The sequence below is a fragment of the Leiobunum rupestre genome, chromosome 5 (assembly GCF_980474605.1).
Source record: "Leiobunum rupestre chromosome 5, qqLeiRupe1.1.hap1, whole genome shotgun sequence".
NCBI lineage: Eukaryota > Metazoa > Arthropoda > Arachnida > Opiliones > Sclerosomatidae > Leiobunum > Leiobunum rupestre.
In genome coordinates this window covers 24228644-24243071 of record NC_143388.1, presented here as the reverse complement: position 1 = coordinate 24243071, position 14428 = coordinate 24228644, and the positions used below count along the sequence as shown (strand labels likewise).

The window sequence follows — 14428 nt, the reverse complement described above, 5'->3', positions numbered from 1 at the left end:
ACGGAGAAAAAGTAAGGAGTCGTTTTGTAAAATAATTTCAACGCGTCTCCGTGGTGCCGGCGGGAAAAGAAAAATTATGCGAGTTGACACTCGAGTTTTTTTTCGCTCCTAACAACGTCCAACGGTCCAAGCCCGTAATTCCCCAGCTGGAACGTTCGGTGCTTACCCTCTTCTTGAACACTCTTTGGCAACACCCACCATCCGGCTATCATCACGGTGACGCCTTAAAATTGTTTTATAGTATACCACCCCTGACCTTTTCTCCTTGGTGAAGGCGTAAGATTGCAATCGATACATTTATTATGATGGTATACGTACAGTGATTGATTCAACGGGGAAATCTCCATCTGGGCTACTGGACGGAGCCATGGTATCCGTTGGAGACTACAAACAGTGTCTCAAAATCAAAGTCAACCAAGACACCTCCACCAGCGAATTGTTTCGAGGACAGTACTGCTTCGTGGATGTCCGTCCTCCCCTGCCACGAAGACGCAAACACTTTTACCATAAAGGAGAAGTCGTGGAACCCTTTGGCAACTTTACACCTCAATCTCAAGTAATTCGATAGACCATAAAGAGCCCATTGTGTACGAACGAATTACCGCAATTACATTTTTAGCTCTTCCACGTTTTGAAGTACAAAATACCGTTGTTTTATCAATACGGGATGCGATACGGTGTTTGTGTACCTTCAACTTGTAACGTTCGGGACATCCATAGCTTTATAAATACAGGTATGAAACTGTTTCCAATTATCGTGTTAATTAATCTTAAATGGTTAACAAAAAACTTCACAGCCATAGAAAGTTCCGAATTGAACGCCAAAATCATTTCTTGCAAAGTTTCCGAACATTTCTCAATCGGTACGACCGAAATCGTTGTCATTGTGGCATTGTCCATTTTTATAGTTGCGGTTCTAGTATCAACAATCTTGGATGCTTATGTTATCTCGGAAGATGAGACCGGCGTGCTATCCCGTTAGTTGCGCAGTGACTAAAATGAAAATAGTGTTTCGTTAAATTAATTCGCGTATTGCAGTTTCGATCAGGGCATTCTCGTTTAATCGAAATCTGAAGAACCTGCTTCAAATGCCAAATGACGACGGGAGGGATGTGACTCTGAGCCACTTTCACGGTGTCCGTTTCTTCAGCATGGCTTGGGTCGTGCTAGGACATTCCGCTTTCGCTTATGGCGTGTTCACCGCGAGTACGTTGTTTAAAGTACATTCAAAAGTATATAATGTAGTCTTAGAGTAACCATTAAGGTCATAGAAATGGGACATTACATGTTACTTCGCGGGATCCTCGCAGTTTCTAATAGGGTTGACTAACGAAGTAAAATGTAGACATTGCGTAGAGATATTTAATTATTTATAAACCATATTTACCCAATCGAGTTCAAAAAGAATAATTTAATCGTGTATTTTAATTAAATAGCATTAGAAGATATATTATATACTACTGGTATATCTTATTACGAGGACACAATAATTGATACGTCATCTTTTTTAGGGTATGTCGATACCATCTCTCAGATATCGGGGAATCTATGGCTACAATTTATCGTAAATGGTTTTGTATCTGTGGATACCTTCTTCTTCATATCGTAAGTAATGATTTTATAGCGAAGAAGTAGTTCCCACCCCTGTTGAACAATTAATTTTAGGGCCGTACTTTCGTCGTATTCTTTCGCAAAGAGCCTCGACGTCCACGGAGCCTCAATTTTCAAATGTCGCGTTTTAATTCTCAGACGAGTGTGGAGGTAATTTGTATTTATAAACAACAAAATATAATGGCGTTTTTCTTTGGGCTTCACCGCAAATGCTCTTAACTCCCGCCGCGCTGGGGCCAAGTAAATTTTTCGAGTGACTATCGTACTGTTAAAGATCATGCTAGCGCGATTTCCCACTGTTTTTCTGGGCAATTTCTAATATTTAGCAAAAGCGTAGCAAGGGTTTGTCAGTTTTCCCTAAAATCTTCATTTTCCATAAAACATATCAATTTTTAAATAAATAAATTATAAGTACTATTTGTGCTATCAGAATGATGATCATGACTTACATGTTATAACAATTTCAACTTGGCTTACTTTACCGTCTCCCTTTTATCTCAAAAATGTAGTGCCACAATACCCGTAAGGTTGACTAGGCTGAGATGGGGTGGCGGAGCAGCGAGAGGAGCCGGGTTCGATCCCAGCTTGTGGCATTGTGTGAAAACTCGGAACTATTCCTCCCGCGTTGAATTCGAAAGATCTGATTAAAGGGGTTTTCCCGCTAGCTCTGCAGTTTCCCCATTCCATAAAAACTTGTGGAGGTTAACACTAATAATGAGTGTAGGCCAGGGAGCTGTTGGCTCGCGTGGCATGAAGGGCTTACCACCACCGTCCTACGCATTGTAACCACGGTCACTTGAATTAATGGCATTAAAAGTCGCTAGATGACTTGAGCCTAAGGTGGTGCGTAGCTTGTTAAAGAAGCTATAGGCCCTACGGTACTGCTAAAAAAGTATTTGTTAGTATAAAATTTCTGCTTAATCCCTTTGCTCCGTCACTAGCCTCGGAGCAACAACGAACAAGAAACTAACTGCTCTATGTCGGAGCAGCGTCAAAATGTAATTATCTCCGGTATCGGCTCTCGTTAGCCCAATGAGCCACGCAACAATTTTCGGGGCCTCCTGGAGCAGTCGTAGCAGTCCAAAGAAAAACGCTATAAGATTAATTTATCTTTTTACCGTATTTTGAGTAGACTTTTGCCATGCGCGATGTTGGTACTGGGTCTCTACTTTCTAATCTACCCGCTGAACGACGGCCCTTACTGGGACGATTACGTGTTGACTGACCTCGAAAATTGTCATCGAAACTGGTGGAGAATTTTCACTTTTACCCACAACCTGTTCGACCCGAATGACTCGGTACTTCATATAGCGTATTCCATTTGACTCCTCGAGATTCGCACCGAATACGTCACTGACATAATTGATTTCATTAGCGCTTAATTCCGGAGTTGAAAAGGAAAGTGTGAAAACCTTTCCGCGAGAGCGATATCGATCTGTTGATCCGTCGAAATCTGTTTCGAGCGATCTCAGAGAGCTCGAGAGGAATAAATGGAACACCCGTTAATTGATCGGAACGATCTCGAACTCTCGAGAGCAGTCAAATGGAAAACTCTAATAAATATCCACCTCATTTCCAATGCCACAGGGTCGTAATCTATTTAAACTATGTTACAGTGTTTATTACATTTGTGGTACGTCTCGATGGCCATGCAATACTTCTGTCTCTCTCTGGTCTACTTCTATTTTCTAATCAGGTATATTCAGAAGTATCTAATATATTTGAACGAAAGAAGTATGTACCTTCACCGGCTAGATAGACTTTTCATTGGATGCTAATTTCTCCCAAATGGCATCAGTACGTCTCTAAATTTACTCCGTCTAACTACGCAAAATGTAGGAATATTTACTTATTAACTATCTTTTAGTTGGTAAAAAGTTATAGAAAGGTAGTACATGTTGCATTTTGTTCGCAATATTGTTTCTTCCAAATAAAATTTGGGGAAAATCAGCGGGAGGGAGGTCGTCCAAAATAGCACAGTTTACTCCCCCCCTCTCTAAAAAATGTTTAAGGCAACAAAGGCATACTTTCTTATGGGCTAAAACGGCACAATTTGTTTTATAAAAAAAAATTTATATTATGGATAAAAGTGATGTCTTAAAACCCTTATCGCATTTTTCTCAAAAACTATAGTTAGTAGAGTTTTTAAATTTCCAGGGTATATGTATGACGTTGGGAACTGAACCAACTTTATTCGTACGTTCTCAAGAATGCTCTAAATATTTCTTATTGAAGGCTTTCGTCTATCACTTACCGGTCAAAAAATACAGGCTTTTTGAACAATGGCCCCGCCCAGGGGCGTAGGAACGTTCTAGAAGTTGGAGTGGGCAAAGATAAACGAAAAGGGGTCTGGATAATGGTTTTGAATTTTTAATGGAGTGTAGCTTCTCCGAATGCATGTGTACTTGTTACTACTATGTAAATTGGCGGGAAAAGACTGAAATTTAAACACAGTTGAGGTCCTATAAACTGTATATGCTTTTAAAATGATAATTTGAGCCTTTTGAAGATTTCAACTGACCAAAGGTTGGAGGGGGCAATAACATTAGTTGCCCCTTCCAGAAAAATTCTAGGGAGCGGCATTGCCCCCCTGCCCCTCCCGGTTCCTACGCCCCTGGCCCCGCCACATTTTTCCCACTTTTTAGTTCCACCTTACCAACGTACTTATTAAGGGGAACCTTAATGGTGCAAAAATTATTAGCCGCAAATAATTAATTTTAAAGATGTACGAACCGAACGGGTCGGGGCTAAAATTCACTCCGCGGCGAAGAGAGCTCTCTCCGTCTCCGTCGCGCCGTTTTTGCCTTTTCGAAAATCGGCCTTTCTTTATTTGTTGGCAGTGGTAATGGTGCCAGTAGGACCACAATATTCGCGAAATATGCTGCTGTAGTAGACGTGGGGTCTAAGGATTAAAATGACGGTGCCCGAAACTAAGCTTTTGTTAAAGGATTAAAATGACGGTGGGCTACTATTCATTTCCCGCTAACCATGTCCGATACCGGGTCTTCGCGTAGTTCGGAAAGTTCGGAAGATTCTAATTCTGTTAATTCTGGCGACGAGGAGAGTGATTCTAAGCGTTATTTAACGCAATAAACGAATAATAATAAAGTCTATGAAATCCACGATCTTACCAAGGACCCGTTAAAATTAATCGAGTGGCTGCAAAGCCTCAACCTGATTGCGAAAGATGTAAGGTGTCCCAAGTGCGACGACTTAATGGTTCTTACCAAACAGACGAGAACCACCGACAAGTATATACGTTTGGCGTTACAATAAAAGACGAAAAGTGCCGAAACAAAAGGAGTCCGTCAGCTGTCAAACCGAAGTTTCAATTCGGAAAAATTCATTTTTTCAAACCACCACCTTGATTGGCGGGAAATTCTTTTAATGGTGTACTTTTACGTATGCACCGCTCGAGCGAAGTGAGTGCGCGGCGCCGTCAGGCGCCAATGTATAGTCTTTGGGCAAATTTTAATTAACTTTTTAAATAATGCTTTGCGGGGAATAATTTTTGCACTTTAAGGGGGGTCGAGAAAGCGGAACAAAGGGAGTGGCGGGGCTATTGTTCCAATTTACCAAAATACATTTCCATTCGTCATACGTAAACCCTGAAAATTTAAAAACTCTACCTATTATAGATAAATATTGAGAAAAATGCGATGCTAGAACAAAATCTGACACCCAGTATTTACGTCTAAAAAACCTCAACGAAATTACTATTTTAAAAGTGTGCAGATTTTGGTTAAAAAAAGTATGCCGGTTTACGTTATGTCTAAAGAAACTCAATGAAAAAGTGGCATTTTAGGCCATTATTTTTAAAATTGTGCCATTTTGGTAAAACTCGAGCGGAAGCCACCAAAGTACATGATTCCAGAGGATAACTATTGCAGTATAGAGCATAGCTGAACGTAGACTGAGCCGAGCCCTTGTTAGTATCTGAAATAAGTATGAGCCCGACACAAGCTTAAATGTTTAGAGAGGGGAATTGTGAGTTCGAGCTGAGCTCTTGTGTTTAGGAGAAAAAATATGAGCCCGGTACGAGCTCTCGTGTTTAAAAACCAAATTAATGAGCCCTGAGACGAGCTCTCGTGTTTCAAAAAAATATTAATGAGCCCGAGACGAGCTCTCGTATTTAGGATAAAAAAATATGATCCCGAGACGAGCTCTCGTGTTTTTGGGGAAATTATTGTGAGACCGAGACGAGACTAAGGCCAAACATAACGTTTGGTGAGACTGAGCCCGAGACCAAGTCTTGGTGTGCAGCTATGGTATAGAGAGATTATGGTACATTATACTTCTGTCGTAAAATAGATATTATGGCTTTAATATCCAATTAACTACAATCGCGTTTTGGTGTAGGTATCCAAGAATTGCTAATGCTTATTTGCTACTGCTATTTCTAACCACACCGATTGTAAGTATGACCTTGAGTCTGTGGTATCAATTTCCACCAACGCTCAAATCGGTCATCGCAATGAGAAAGTAGGTTTTGTATCTGATACATATTAAAGGGAATATAACCTCTGGTATTTCTGTCGCCCTCTGAGGGTTCCAATATTGTCCGCTGCCTCCCGTGGCTTTTCATACATGCGGCGCTGATAATCGCTGATTGTGAAGGGAATAAAGGAAATTGATGGGGTCTTCCATAAAGAACGCGTTGGAGGTTCTATTCCCTTTAATAGAACCGATTTACGTAAGGAAGAACTTCGAGCCGGTTCAGTTTTCATTACCATGTATTTTTATTTAGTTTTGCCGCCATCTATTGACCGAAATCGAAAGTATTAATAATAACAATTTTCACAAATACCAAATTTTACCAACTTCTAACTACTTTTAAATACTTTTGGAAAATGCCGCAACGGGAATGTAAAATCTAAAATTAGTACCTATTTCTACTATTAATTACAAATGATTAAGATTACATTATATTTAAAAATAGAAAATAACAAAGTAATATGAATGAAATGTAATTAATTAATATTAAAAAATTAAAAAATATTAATATTTATTTTAATCGAGGGTCCTCTGATAAAGGTTGTCCTAATTATCAAGATAAAAACTTGAATCATGATTTATTCATTTTTAATCTGTATACAGCCAAATCTACAGATTTGATTTTAATCAGATTTAATCATACGAGGTTGTCCTATTAATCAAATGAGTGATCTGCATGCCCCTCGATAAGTATTAATATAATAATACTTCGTATTCCTTTCAAGAGGTGGCGCTCTAGACCTAATATGTAGTCTGAAATGGGGCGGGGTGTCTGTATAACAGCATAGCGTCGAAGGAGTAAGTCCCAGGTTCTTCCTTGGGTAAATTAGTTCTTGGTTATATTTTAAAATTAGTGGTGTATATACAATTTGTATTTAACATAGAGAACTAACGAAGTTCATGTTCTACATGTACACTTTACCTCACGCCCACGTGGCTGTACACTCCTTTGGCTTATTCTCAGGTACTTGGCTCGCGAGAAAATCTCGTGGTTTTCACTTGAAAAAGGTATTTGGAAATTGGCTACAGTACACCAGAAGTATATAATACAAGCATCCAACTAGGATAAGAAAATGTAAGACGTGCCTTCGCAGGCTCAGGACACGATTTCAAATGACGCGAATACCTCACGAAACCGCGATAGGATACACCACGTCATTGCACATAATAGATTGCGTTAATTACCACGCCTAACAATATAAAATATAGAAATTAAACTGCGTAAAGATATGTATTTATTCTAAAACATATTTATTTATTTCAAACCGTATTTTTCCGACTTAACAGAAACCTGCGTAGGTGCACGATTTCAGTGAATAACATTAGCAGCATAAGGACACGGATACTTCCCTCGTATTATGTGCTTCTGATTTACCGGAATGTAGAATTTATCAGTGTACTTCCTGATAATCATTTGAAAATAGATTTACAGATATGTTGGATGGATGTGTTTTTGGGCCCTGAACTTGTTGATCTTATTCGGACCCTACTCCTGGCACAAGTATCGCCCTAATGTTTCCAATCCGGTAGAAGTGGCGTTTTACGGTGGATTTCATCGCATTGCTTGGACTCTGGCCATATCGTGGTTGACCTTGCAATGCTCCGCGGGAATGGCCGGTACAGTATAACGTATTCTCAAAAGTGATATAATTACGAAAATTGGGTCAATGGAAACTTTTTGAAATGAATGTTACTCTAGAAATAAAAGTTGGCCGGGTAGGAGGGAGGGAAAGAAGTTCGAAAGTAGAAGTAGGGTCGCCTAGTGAGAACTTTGAGAACTATGGAAGCACCGGAGAAGGCTAGCATGCTTAGTGATTTTTTACTACTCGGAAACGTTTTAATAAGCTTCGTGCGTAGTTAAAATTTTGGTCATAAGAATCGCCGCCTACCGACCGAGTTTTAAATTGAATATGTGAAAGCTGTCAGCTAGTTCAAAATTATCTCTGCACCACAGCTTAAAGTTCAACTTATAGAATAATATTATAGACTTATGCTACTGATTGACTTATGGGACATAATGATATTCTTGAGGACACACTCGTAAGAGTATGTAAATAATTTTAAGGTTTTTTAGGAATGCTAAACGATTTCCTATCTTGGAAAATGTTTGCTGTCTTGAACAGGCCATCTTATTTGGTGTACTTAGTACACATTGTGGTCATGAGGTTCTTTTTTAAGTCGTCCAAAGGTCCCGTGGACGCCGACCTCAATAATTTAGTGAGTTTTGAAAGTTGACGTCTTCTGTAGACTGTGGGTAATTTAATAATGTAATATTTCTCAGGTTTTGCGTTTCACTGGTAGTTTCACTATTAGTTACTTAGTGGCAACGATTTTGCACCTAATTTTTGAATCACCACTGATTCAAATCGAAAAAATGTGGCTCGACAAGAAAATAATTTCTGGAGGGGAAGATAGCAAGATCTCGGTTGCTGTCGTAAACAACGAATGCAAAGTCCAAACGTGCGTCGTCAATGATCTAAAATTGCCGATCCCAGAACGTCATTTCGAAAACTTAAACGCCATAGAAGATGTAAAAATTGAAAATACAAAAATTTAAATTATTTACAATAGAAATGTGCAAGATTAACTTTAATAAAACAATAAGTCTAGGCTCAGGGATAGCCGTTATAAAACTAAACACTCAGGAGACTGGTTCCAACCTGGGCCCTAATAATTGGTACCGGGTTCCCTCTTCTCAAGTCGACTAGTAGCAGTGCCCCCTTTTATCTAAAATCATTTCAAGAACCTCAGTAAATATAGAATTTATAAGTCAAAATCTCTTGAAAAAATAGAATTATATAGGAACATCTTCCCCATAAAACACTTGTAACAAAAGTCAATTACTTTTAAAACATTAATTTTTTCCTGTCACATTTAATATTGTTTCAATATTTACTTAAAACGTGTTTCAAAATTAAAATTAAATTATTATTATTATTTTTAAGTGATTATTATTATTTTAAGTGATTATTATTATTTTAAGTGATTATTATTATTTTTAAGTTATTATTATTATTTTTAAGTTTGGAGAAGGTCGAGCGGCCGGACTGCTTGGCGATAACGACATTTTCTGCCAGTCAACTAGCACGGTAGTGTGTCAGAATTTATAGCCCAGTGTACCTAGTAATAAATACCATACCACAGGAGGCCTATCATCATAGTGCCCTACGCCAGCGTCCCCAAGCCCGGACAGGTGACAAATCCACCATGGGCAGCAGAACCCTACTACTGATGGTTGCACCTTTGACGCAAGCCACTCAGCCCAGCAGAAGGTGCAGCAATGGGTGGACCAATCCCCACTTCGCACACAGCAGTGGGATTAAGAATGGATGCTGTAGCAACTCCAGCCTTACACAGGTAAGGAGTCAAACCCTTTGGAGAGAGCTCCTAAAGGGGAACGACGAGCACACAGCAGTCCAAGTAACCCGGCACAGTCGGCACCGGAGATCCCGGTGTTGTTCCAAAAGGCCGGGAAACAGGACTGCCATGCCCGCACATGGAGGCCCGCCGCTCCACAGCAGGCTTCCCAATCCGCCGAGGCAGCCAGTTTGAACGGACCCTCTCCGTTAGCCTGAGCCGAAGCTCAGTATCCAGCCCAAACCTGACCGAAGTCAGAGGTGGAGATAGGACCATTTGATCGAAGCTAACATCTCCCAGTGCGCCACCGCCCTTATGGGTTACAAGAGCCGGACCCCGACTCCCCGGTAAAGCCACCAGTTATTGCACACTCCGACCCATTTAGGGCCTCAACTAGCACGGTAGCACCCCGCTGATTTTCGAAGACGGAAAGCTCGCTCGCCTATTCTTCATATATGGTACTAGCCGAGAAGCCCACCCTATGGGCGGGCCCTCAGCTAGTTGGGTGTTTCGAGGCACTCCACCCCAGTAAGGCCCCCCTGCCCGTTTATCCTATGACAGAATTACCAGGGTACCCTTTCCCCCGCAAAAATAACATAAAAACTCGTCTTTCTCTCTCGTCCTAACCCCCCCCCCCCCGTGAGGCACCCCTCCCCCCTTTTTCCCATAGGAGAATTTCCGTGGTACCCTTTTCCCAATAGTCGAACCATCCCAGTAAGGCACTTCTCCCCCTTTTCCCATTCCATAATTACCGGGGTACCCTTTTTCCCCGCAAAAATAACAAAAAACTCTGTACCCCTGTAAACCCCCTGTACCCAATGGCAGATTTGCTCCCCCCCCCCCCTCATGACGAACAGAAACAAATACGCTCGTCCCTTAAAATTTGAAGAGACCGAGAGACCCCCTCACCTCGCAAAACGGCGGAAAGGCCGGGAGTGTCGAAAAGCTTGCCGCATTCCTCCTCCCAGCTTTGACAATGTTACATACTGCTGCCCCGACTGAGTATAGATTCTTTTACGGAGAATATTCATGGGGGAATCCATAGCTTGACTACATGGGGAGGGGACCCATTAGGGGAAAGAAATTTCAATAGTGGAGGCATAGGTATAGTCAGTTGCAGGCCAAGAAAGACAAAATATATAGTACAGTCGGCGCAAGGATACCTCAGACCATTTCCGGCCAGTCGACCACGCGAAATTTGAATTTTACCACTTTACCAGAGATACTGGCAGTTATAGAGATGCGAAATTAGGACTAAACGAAGGATTTACGCTAATATTTTAAAGTTTGTTAATATTTAGTGATTAACTTTAAGTAACTTGCGATCCAAACGTTTCTGGGCCTTGTTATATTTATGGTTTAGGTTATGTTTTTCCAAAGTGCTGTGAATGGAAAATTGTACAAAAAACTTGATTATGTTTTCCAAATATTCTACGCAGGTGATACGCTGTTCCATCTCTTCTTTTGGAATAAACCAAGTTTTGTCAATTGTCCTTGAAATAAGTCTGAAAATTCTTTCTTTGATTTTTTTCAGATTTATGACCATTGGCAGTAGTGTATCAAACTTGTCACTTATCTCTGTTATATATTTCAGAAACTTTTCTGTTGGTACTGTCAAACCACTGAATGATGATGAATCACGTGACTTAAATGAAGTTAAAATATTAGATGGCCTGAGTGTTGGATTTCTCTCTACAAGTTGGTTTTTGCATAATTCACAATCGTGGCTTTTAACAACTCGTGATATAATATAACCAGAAATGTATGAGAGTATGTTTTGTTTTCCTAGTGTTTGGTTTTCAATGGAATTTTTACAAACTTGAAAATCTTCATCTGAGCATACAAGAGAGTATTAATTATTTGACGAAGGAAGGCTCTCGTAATAGTCCTCAGGAATTATTATTTGTGTTTTAAATGAGTCGATGTTTAGAAGAAAATCTTCCAAATCATCACAACAGTTGGCATTTGATGGTTTGAGAAGCGAGTTAACGGATGCACTCCTGTAAGAACCTCTGAAGTGATGTGGTGTCGGATGGTCTCGACACCTTCCCTTCAATCTAATTGACCCAAAGAAATTCTCAAGAAAATCTTGAGATATTCTCCCTGTTAAGAGATATTCAAAACCATAATTTAGTTTCAGGTCTTCAAAAATTAATATCATGCTGGTGATGGATAACTTCCAGCCTTCAATGCATGGCAATGTCTTCGTTCTGCAACCCATTGGTTTCACTTTCTCGAGCCAAGACAGAGCTTCCTCGAATATTTTTGTATGTATAGATCCGTCTCTCATTGGTCTCTTATATTTGTTAACATGATTTATTTTTCGACAATTGCAGCAATCAAACAAATCGTTCATACGGTCTACGAACTCTGCTGTGTAAGCTGCTTCTAATGGTAATTCTCCAGTACCAATTGCGGCTTCCATTCCATTAGCAACGCTCTTGCTAAAAGTTTGTGCGGCAAGAGATACTTTTAGCTTTGTAAAAGCAGGTAAATTTAAATGTTTTTTCTTTAACTTCTGGGCTGCACGGAATTTTCCTAATTTCACATCTATGTCATAAAATTTTCTGAGGTACTCCCACTTGACTGGAAGACCGTCAACGATGAAAATATATCTTTCCAAGTTGTTCCTAACACTTTTGAGTAAGTGGGGAACATCATAGAAAAAAAAACTTTTTCCGCTTCAATGGTAATGTAGGGCTGTTTATAGTTAATTCCCAAATTTTTAAACAAGGCTTGATTGTTAGGTCCTTGATCACACACAATGGCTTTAACTATCAGACCAGCTTTTTTTAGATGGGCAATGCATTCATCGAGTAAAAGCTTCAGGTTCTCAGCTGAACAGGAATCTTTTGTAAGGAAATAACCAACCGGCTGTTTCCATTTGTTTTTAAGGCCCTTAACCATGAAAACTAACGCATGGTTGGCATAATCGTTAGTGCGGCCTATGGGACCTAAATCAGCAAAACCCTCTACTTCGTCATCCTTAACGTTGTAAGTAAGAGCTTCTGTGAGGCTCATTTCGTCAAATGCTACCAAACATAAACGTTCATTTAATGGTTTATTTTCAAACCTAGCTTTGAGAGCGTGAATTACATTAACATCAAATTGGGATATCCATTTCTGGATGGTCCTCTTTGTTGGCAAACATAAGACACTTTGCCATTGACGATATGCTTGTAGGCTATGGTAATATGAAGACAGTGCCCAACTTTTGATTTGGCTTGTATAGCGCCTACCTCTTGCTTTTCTAGATCGTAACTTGAGCTCTGAGTCAAAAATATCTTTAGCAATGTCTGATAGAAAATTTGTTGCTTGTTTTCCTGTGTTTTTTACCCATTTATCATTTAATTTATTTATTTTTAATTGCATTTTTCTTAATTTTAACTTTTGTTCATTGATGGTTTTTATATATAATTTTTCTTTTTCTGTCTTTAATCCAGAGGTTTGAACAATTTCGTTTGCGCATATTTTAAAATCAGCTACTTGAACCCCTTTATTTTTAAATGTTTTGGTGTTTTTCTGTTTATCCACATAATTTGAAAATGTTTCTGTGGTGTTATTCAAAGTGTGGTCCTGTACTTCTGTACAACCTGATTAACACCAGATAATATGAAAATTCAAAGGTATTTTTTATTTTCCAATTTGAGTGTTATTTACTTACATGCAGTGGGCGTAGCATTAGAAAGGCGAGTTTTCTTTGATAGCGAATCACCATACTGTTCTAGTACCCGTTTCCTATATTCTGATATGAATTTGTTATTAAATCAAGTACCTTATATAAATGTATTATATTATTATACCAGAGTTTTTATCACAATTCCTGAGGTTGTTTATTTCTAACTGGTCTTTGTTATGTTTGTTTGAGCTACTAATATTATTAGCGCAATGGTCATTTCCTTTAAAAAACACTGTAATTTAGCTGTACTTAAAAAAATTGTAATTATAATTTATTTTTACTTTTCAATGCCTGCCTATAATCCTTAGAAAAAAGGGTAGGAATAGCTGTTGGTGTTATTCTATTTCTGGTTTTATTGTTCATGAAACAAGACTCCTCAAAATGCAGGGCACATATTTTATTATTATTATGTAGATAATTGGTATCTTTTTCAAAAAGATCGCGTCTTCCTACATTTTCTAGCCATTGTTTTGAACTGTATTTTGAAAAACAAAGATTAAAATATAACTCTAATTAAAATAACTTATGTTATATCCCACCGTTCTTTTTACCTCTCCGAGGGGACAAAGTCCCCTAGGAGGGGTTATACAACGACCGTGTCTGTCTGTGGGTGGGTCTGTGGGTGGGTCTGTGGGTGGGTCTGTGGGTGGGTCTGTGGGTGGGTCTGTGGGTGGGTCTGTGGGTGGGTCTGTGGGTGGGTCTGTGGGTGTGTCTGTCTGTCAGGACTGCGAACGCGTTCGCATTTTCGGTGCAAAGTGTAATCACTGCGTACGCAGTTTCTCAAAGGGTTGGCAAAACCACCGTGCGACGGTGAGCGTTAACGGATGCATTTGCGGTTTGGTTTGGATGGTGTTTTTTCGCTCACCGTCGTGACGGTTTGGTGTATTACGTTTTTGTAATGTTTATGCGTAGGTTGTGAGTGTTGAATTTGTTGTGTTTGTGTTCTGATGGATGTGCATGTTGAGTCTGTTGTGTTTATATGGGCGTTTTCTCTCCAACTTCTTCTTAATGACTTTGGGACGGACCGAGTGCTGAGTGTAATGCTACCTCTCAACGTTCAATGGCAGGGTTTCCACCAGTTGTACACGGTATTCGTCTTAGTATCAATTTGCGATCGCATCGGGCGGGATTTGAACCCGAGACCTCCTGATTGACAGGCGGACGTTCTACCACAGAACCACCGACACTTGTTACGCCTTATTGAAAATTAGACCTTCAGCTTTATCGGAAGCGTATTTAATAGAGTACGAAATTTTGGTTTAATTGAAATAGAATTGAAATTGAAAT

The 14428-nt window shown here is 39.7% G+C and overlaps 1 protein-coding gene across 1 annotated transcript; it reads left to right on the top strand.

The window, feature by feature from the left end:
* The first annotated feature begins 367 nt into the window (after positions 1–367).
* On the top strand, positions 368–8662 carry LOC149943899 (uncharacterized). Its single transcript, XM_090176239.1, has 9 exons — positions 368–556; positions 620–734; positions 798–977; positions 1039–1206; positions 4721–4862; positions 5971–6025; positions 7530–7722; positions 8180–8322; positions 8387–8662. Exons 1-9 carry the CDS (start codon positions 368–370, stop codon positions 8660–8662), a joined length of 1461 nt encoding a protein of 486 aa, XP_090032365.1.
* Positions 8663–14428: the final 5766 nt, after the last annotated feature.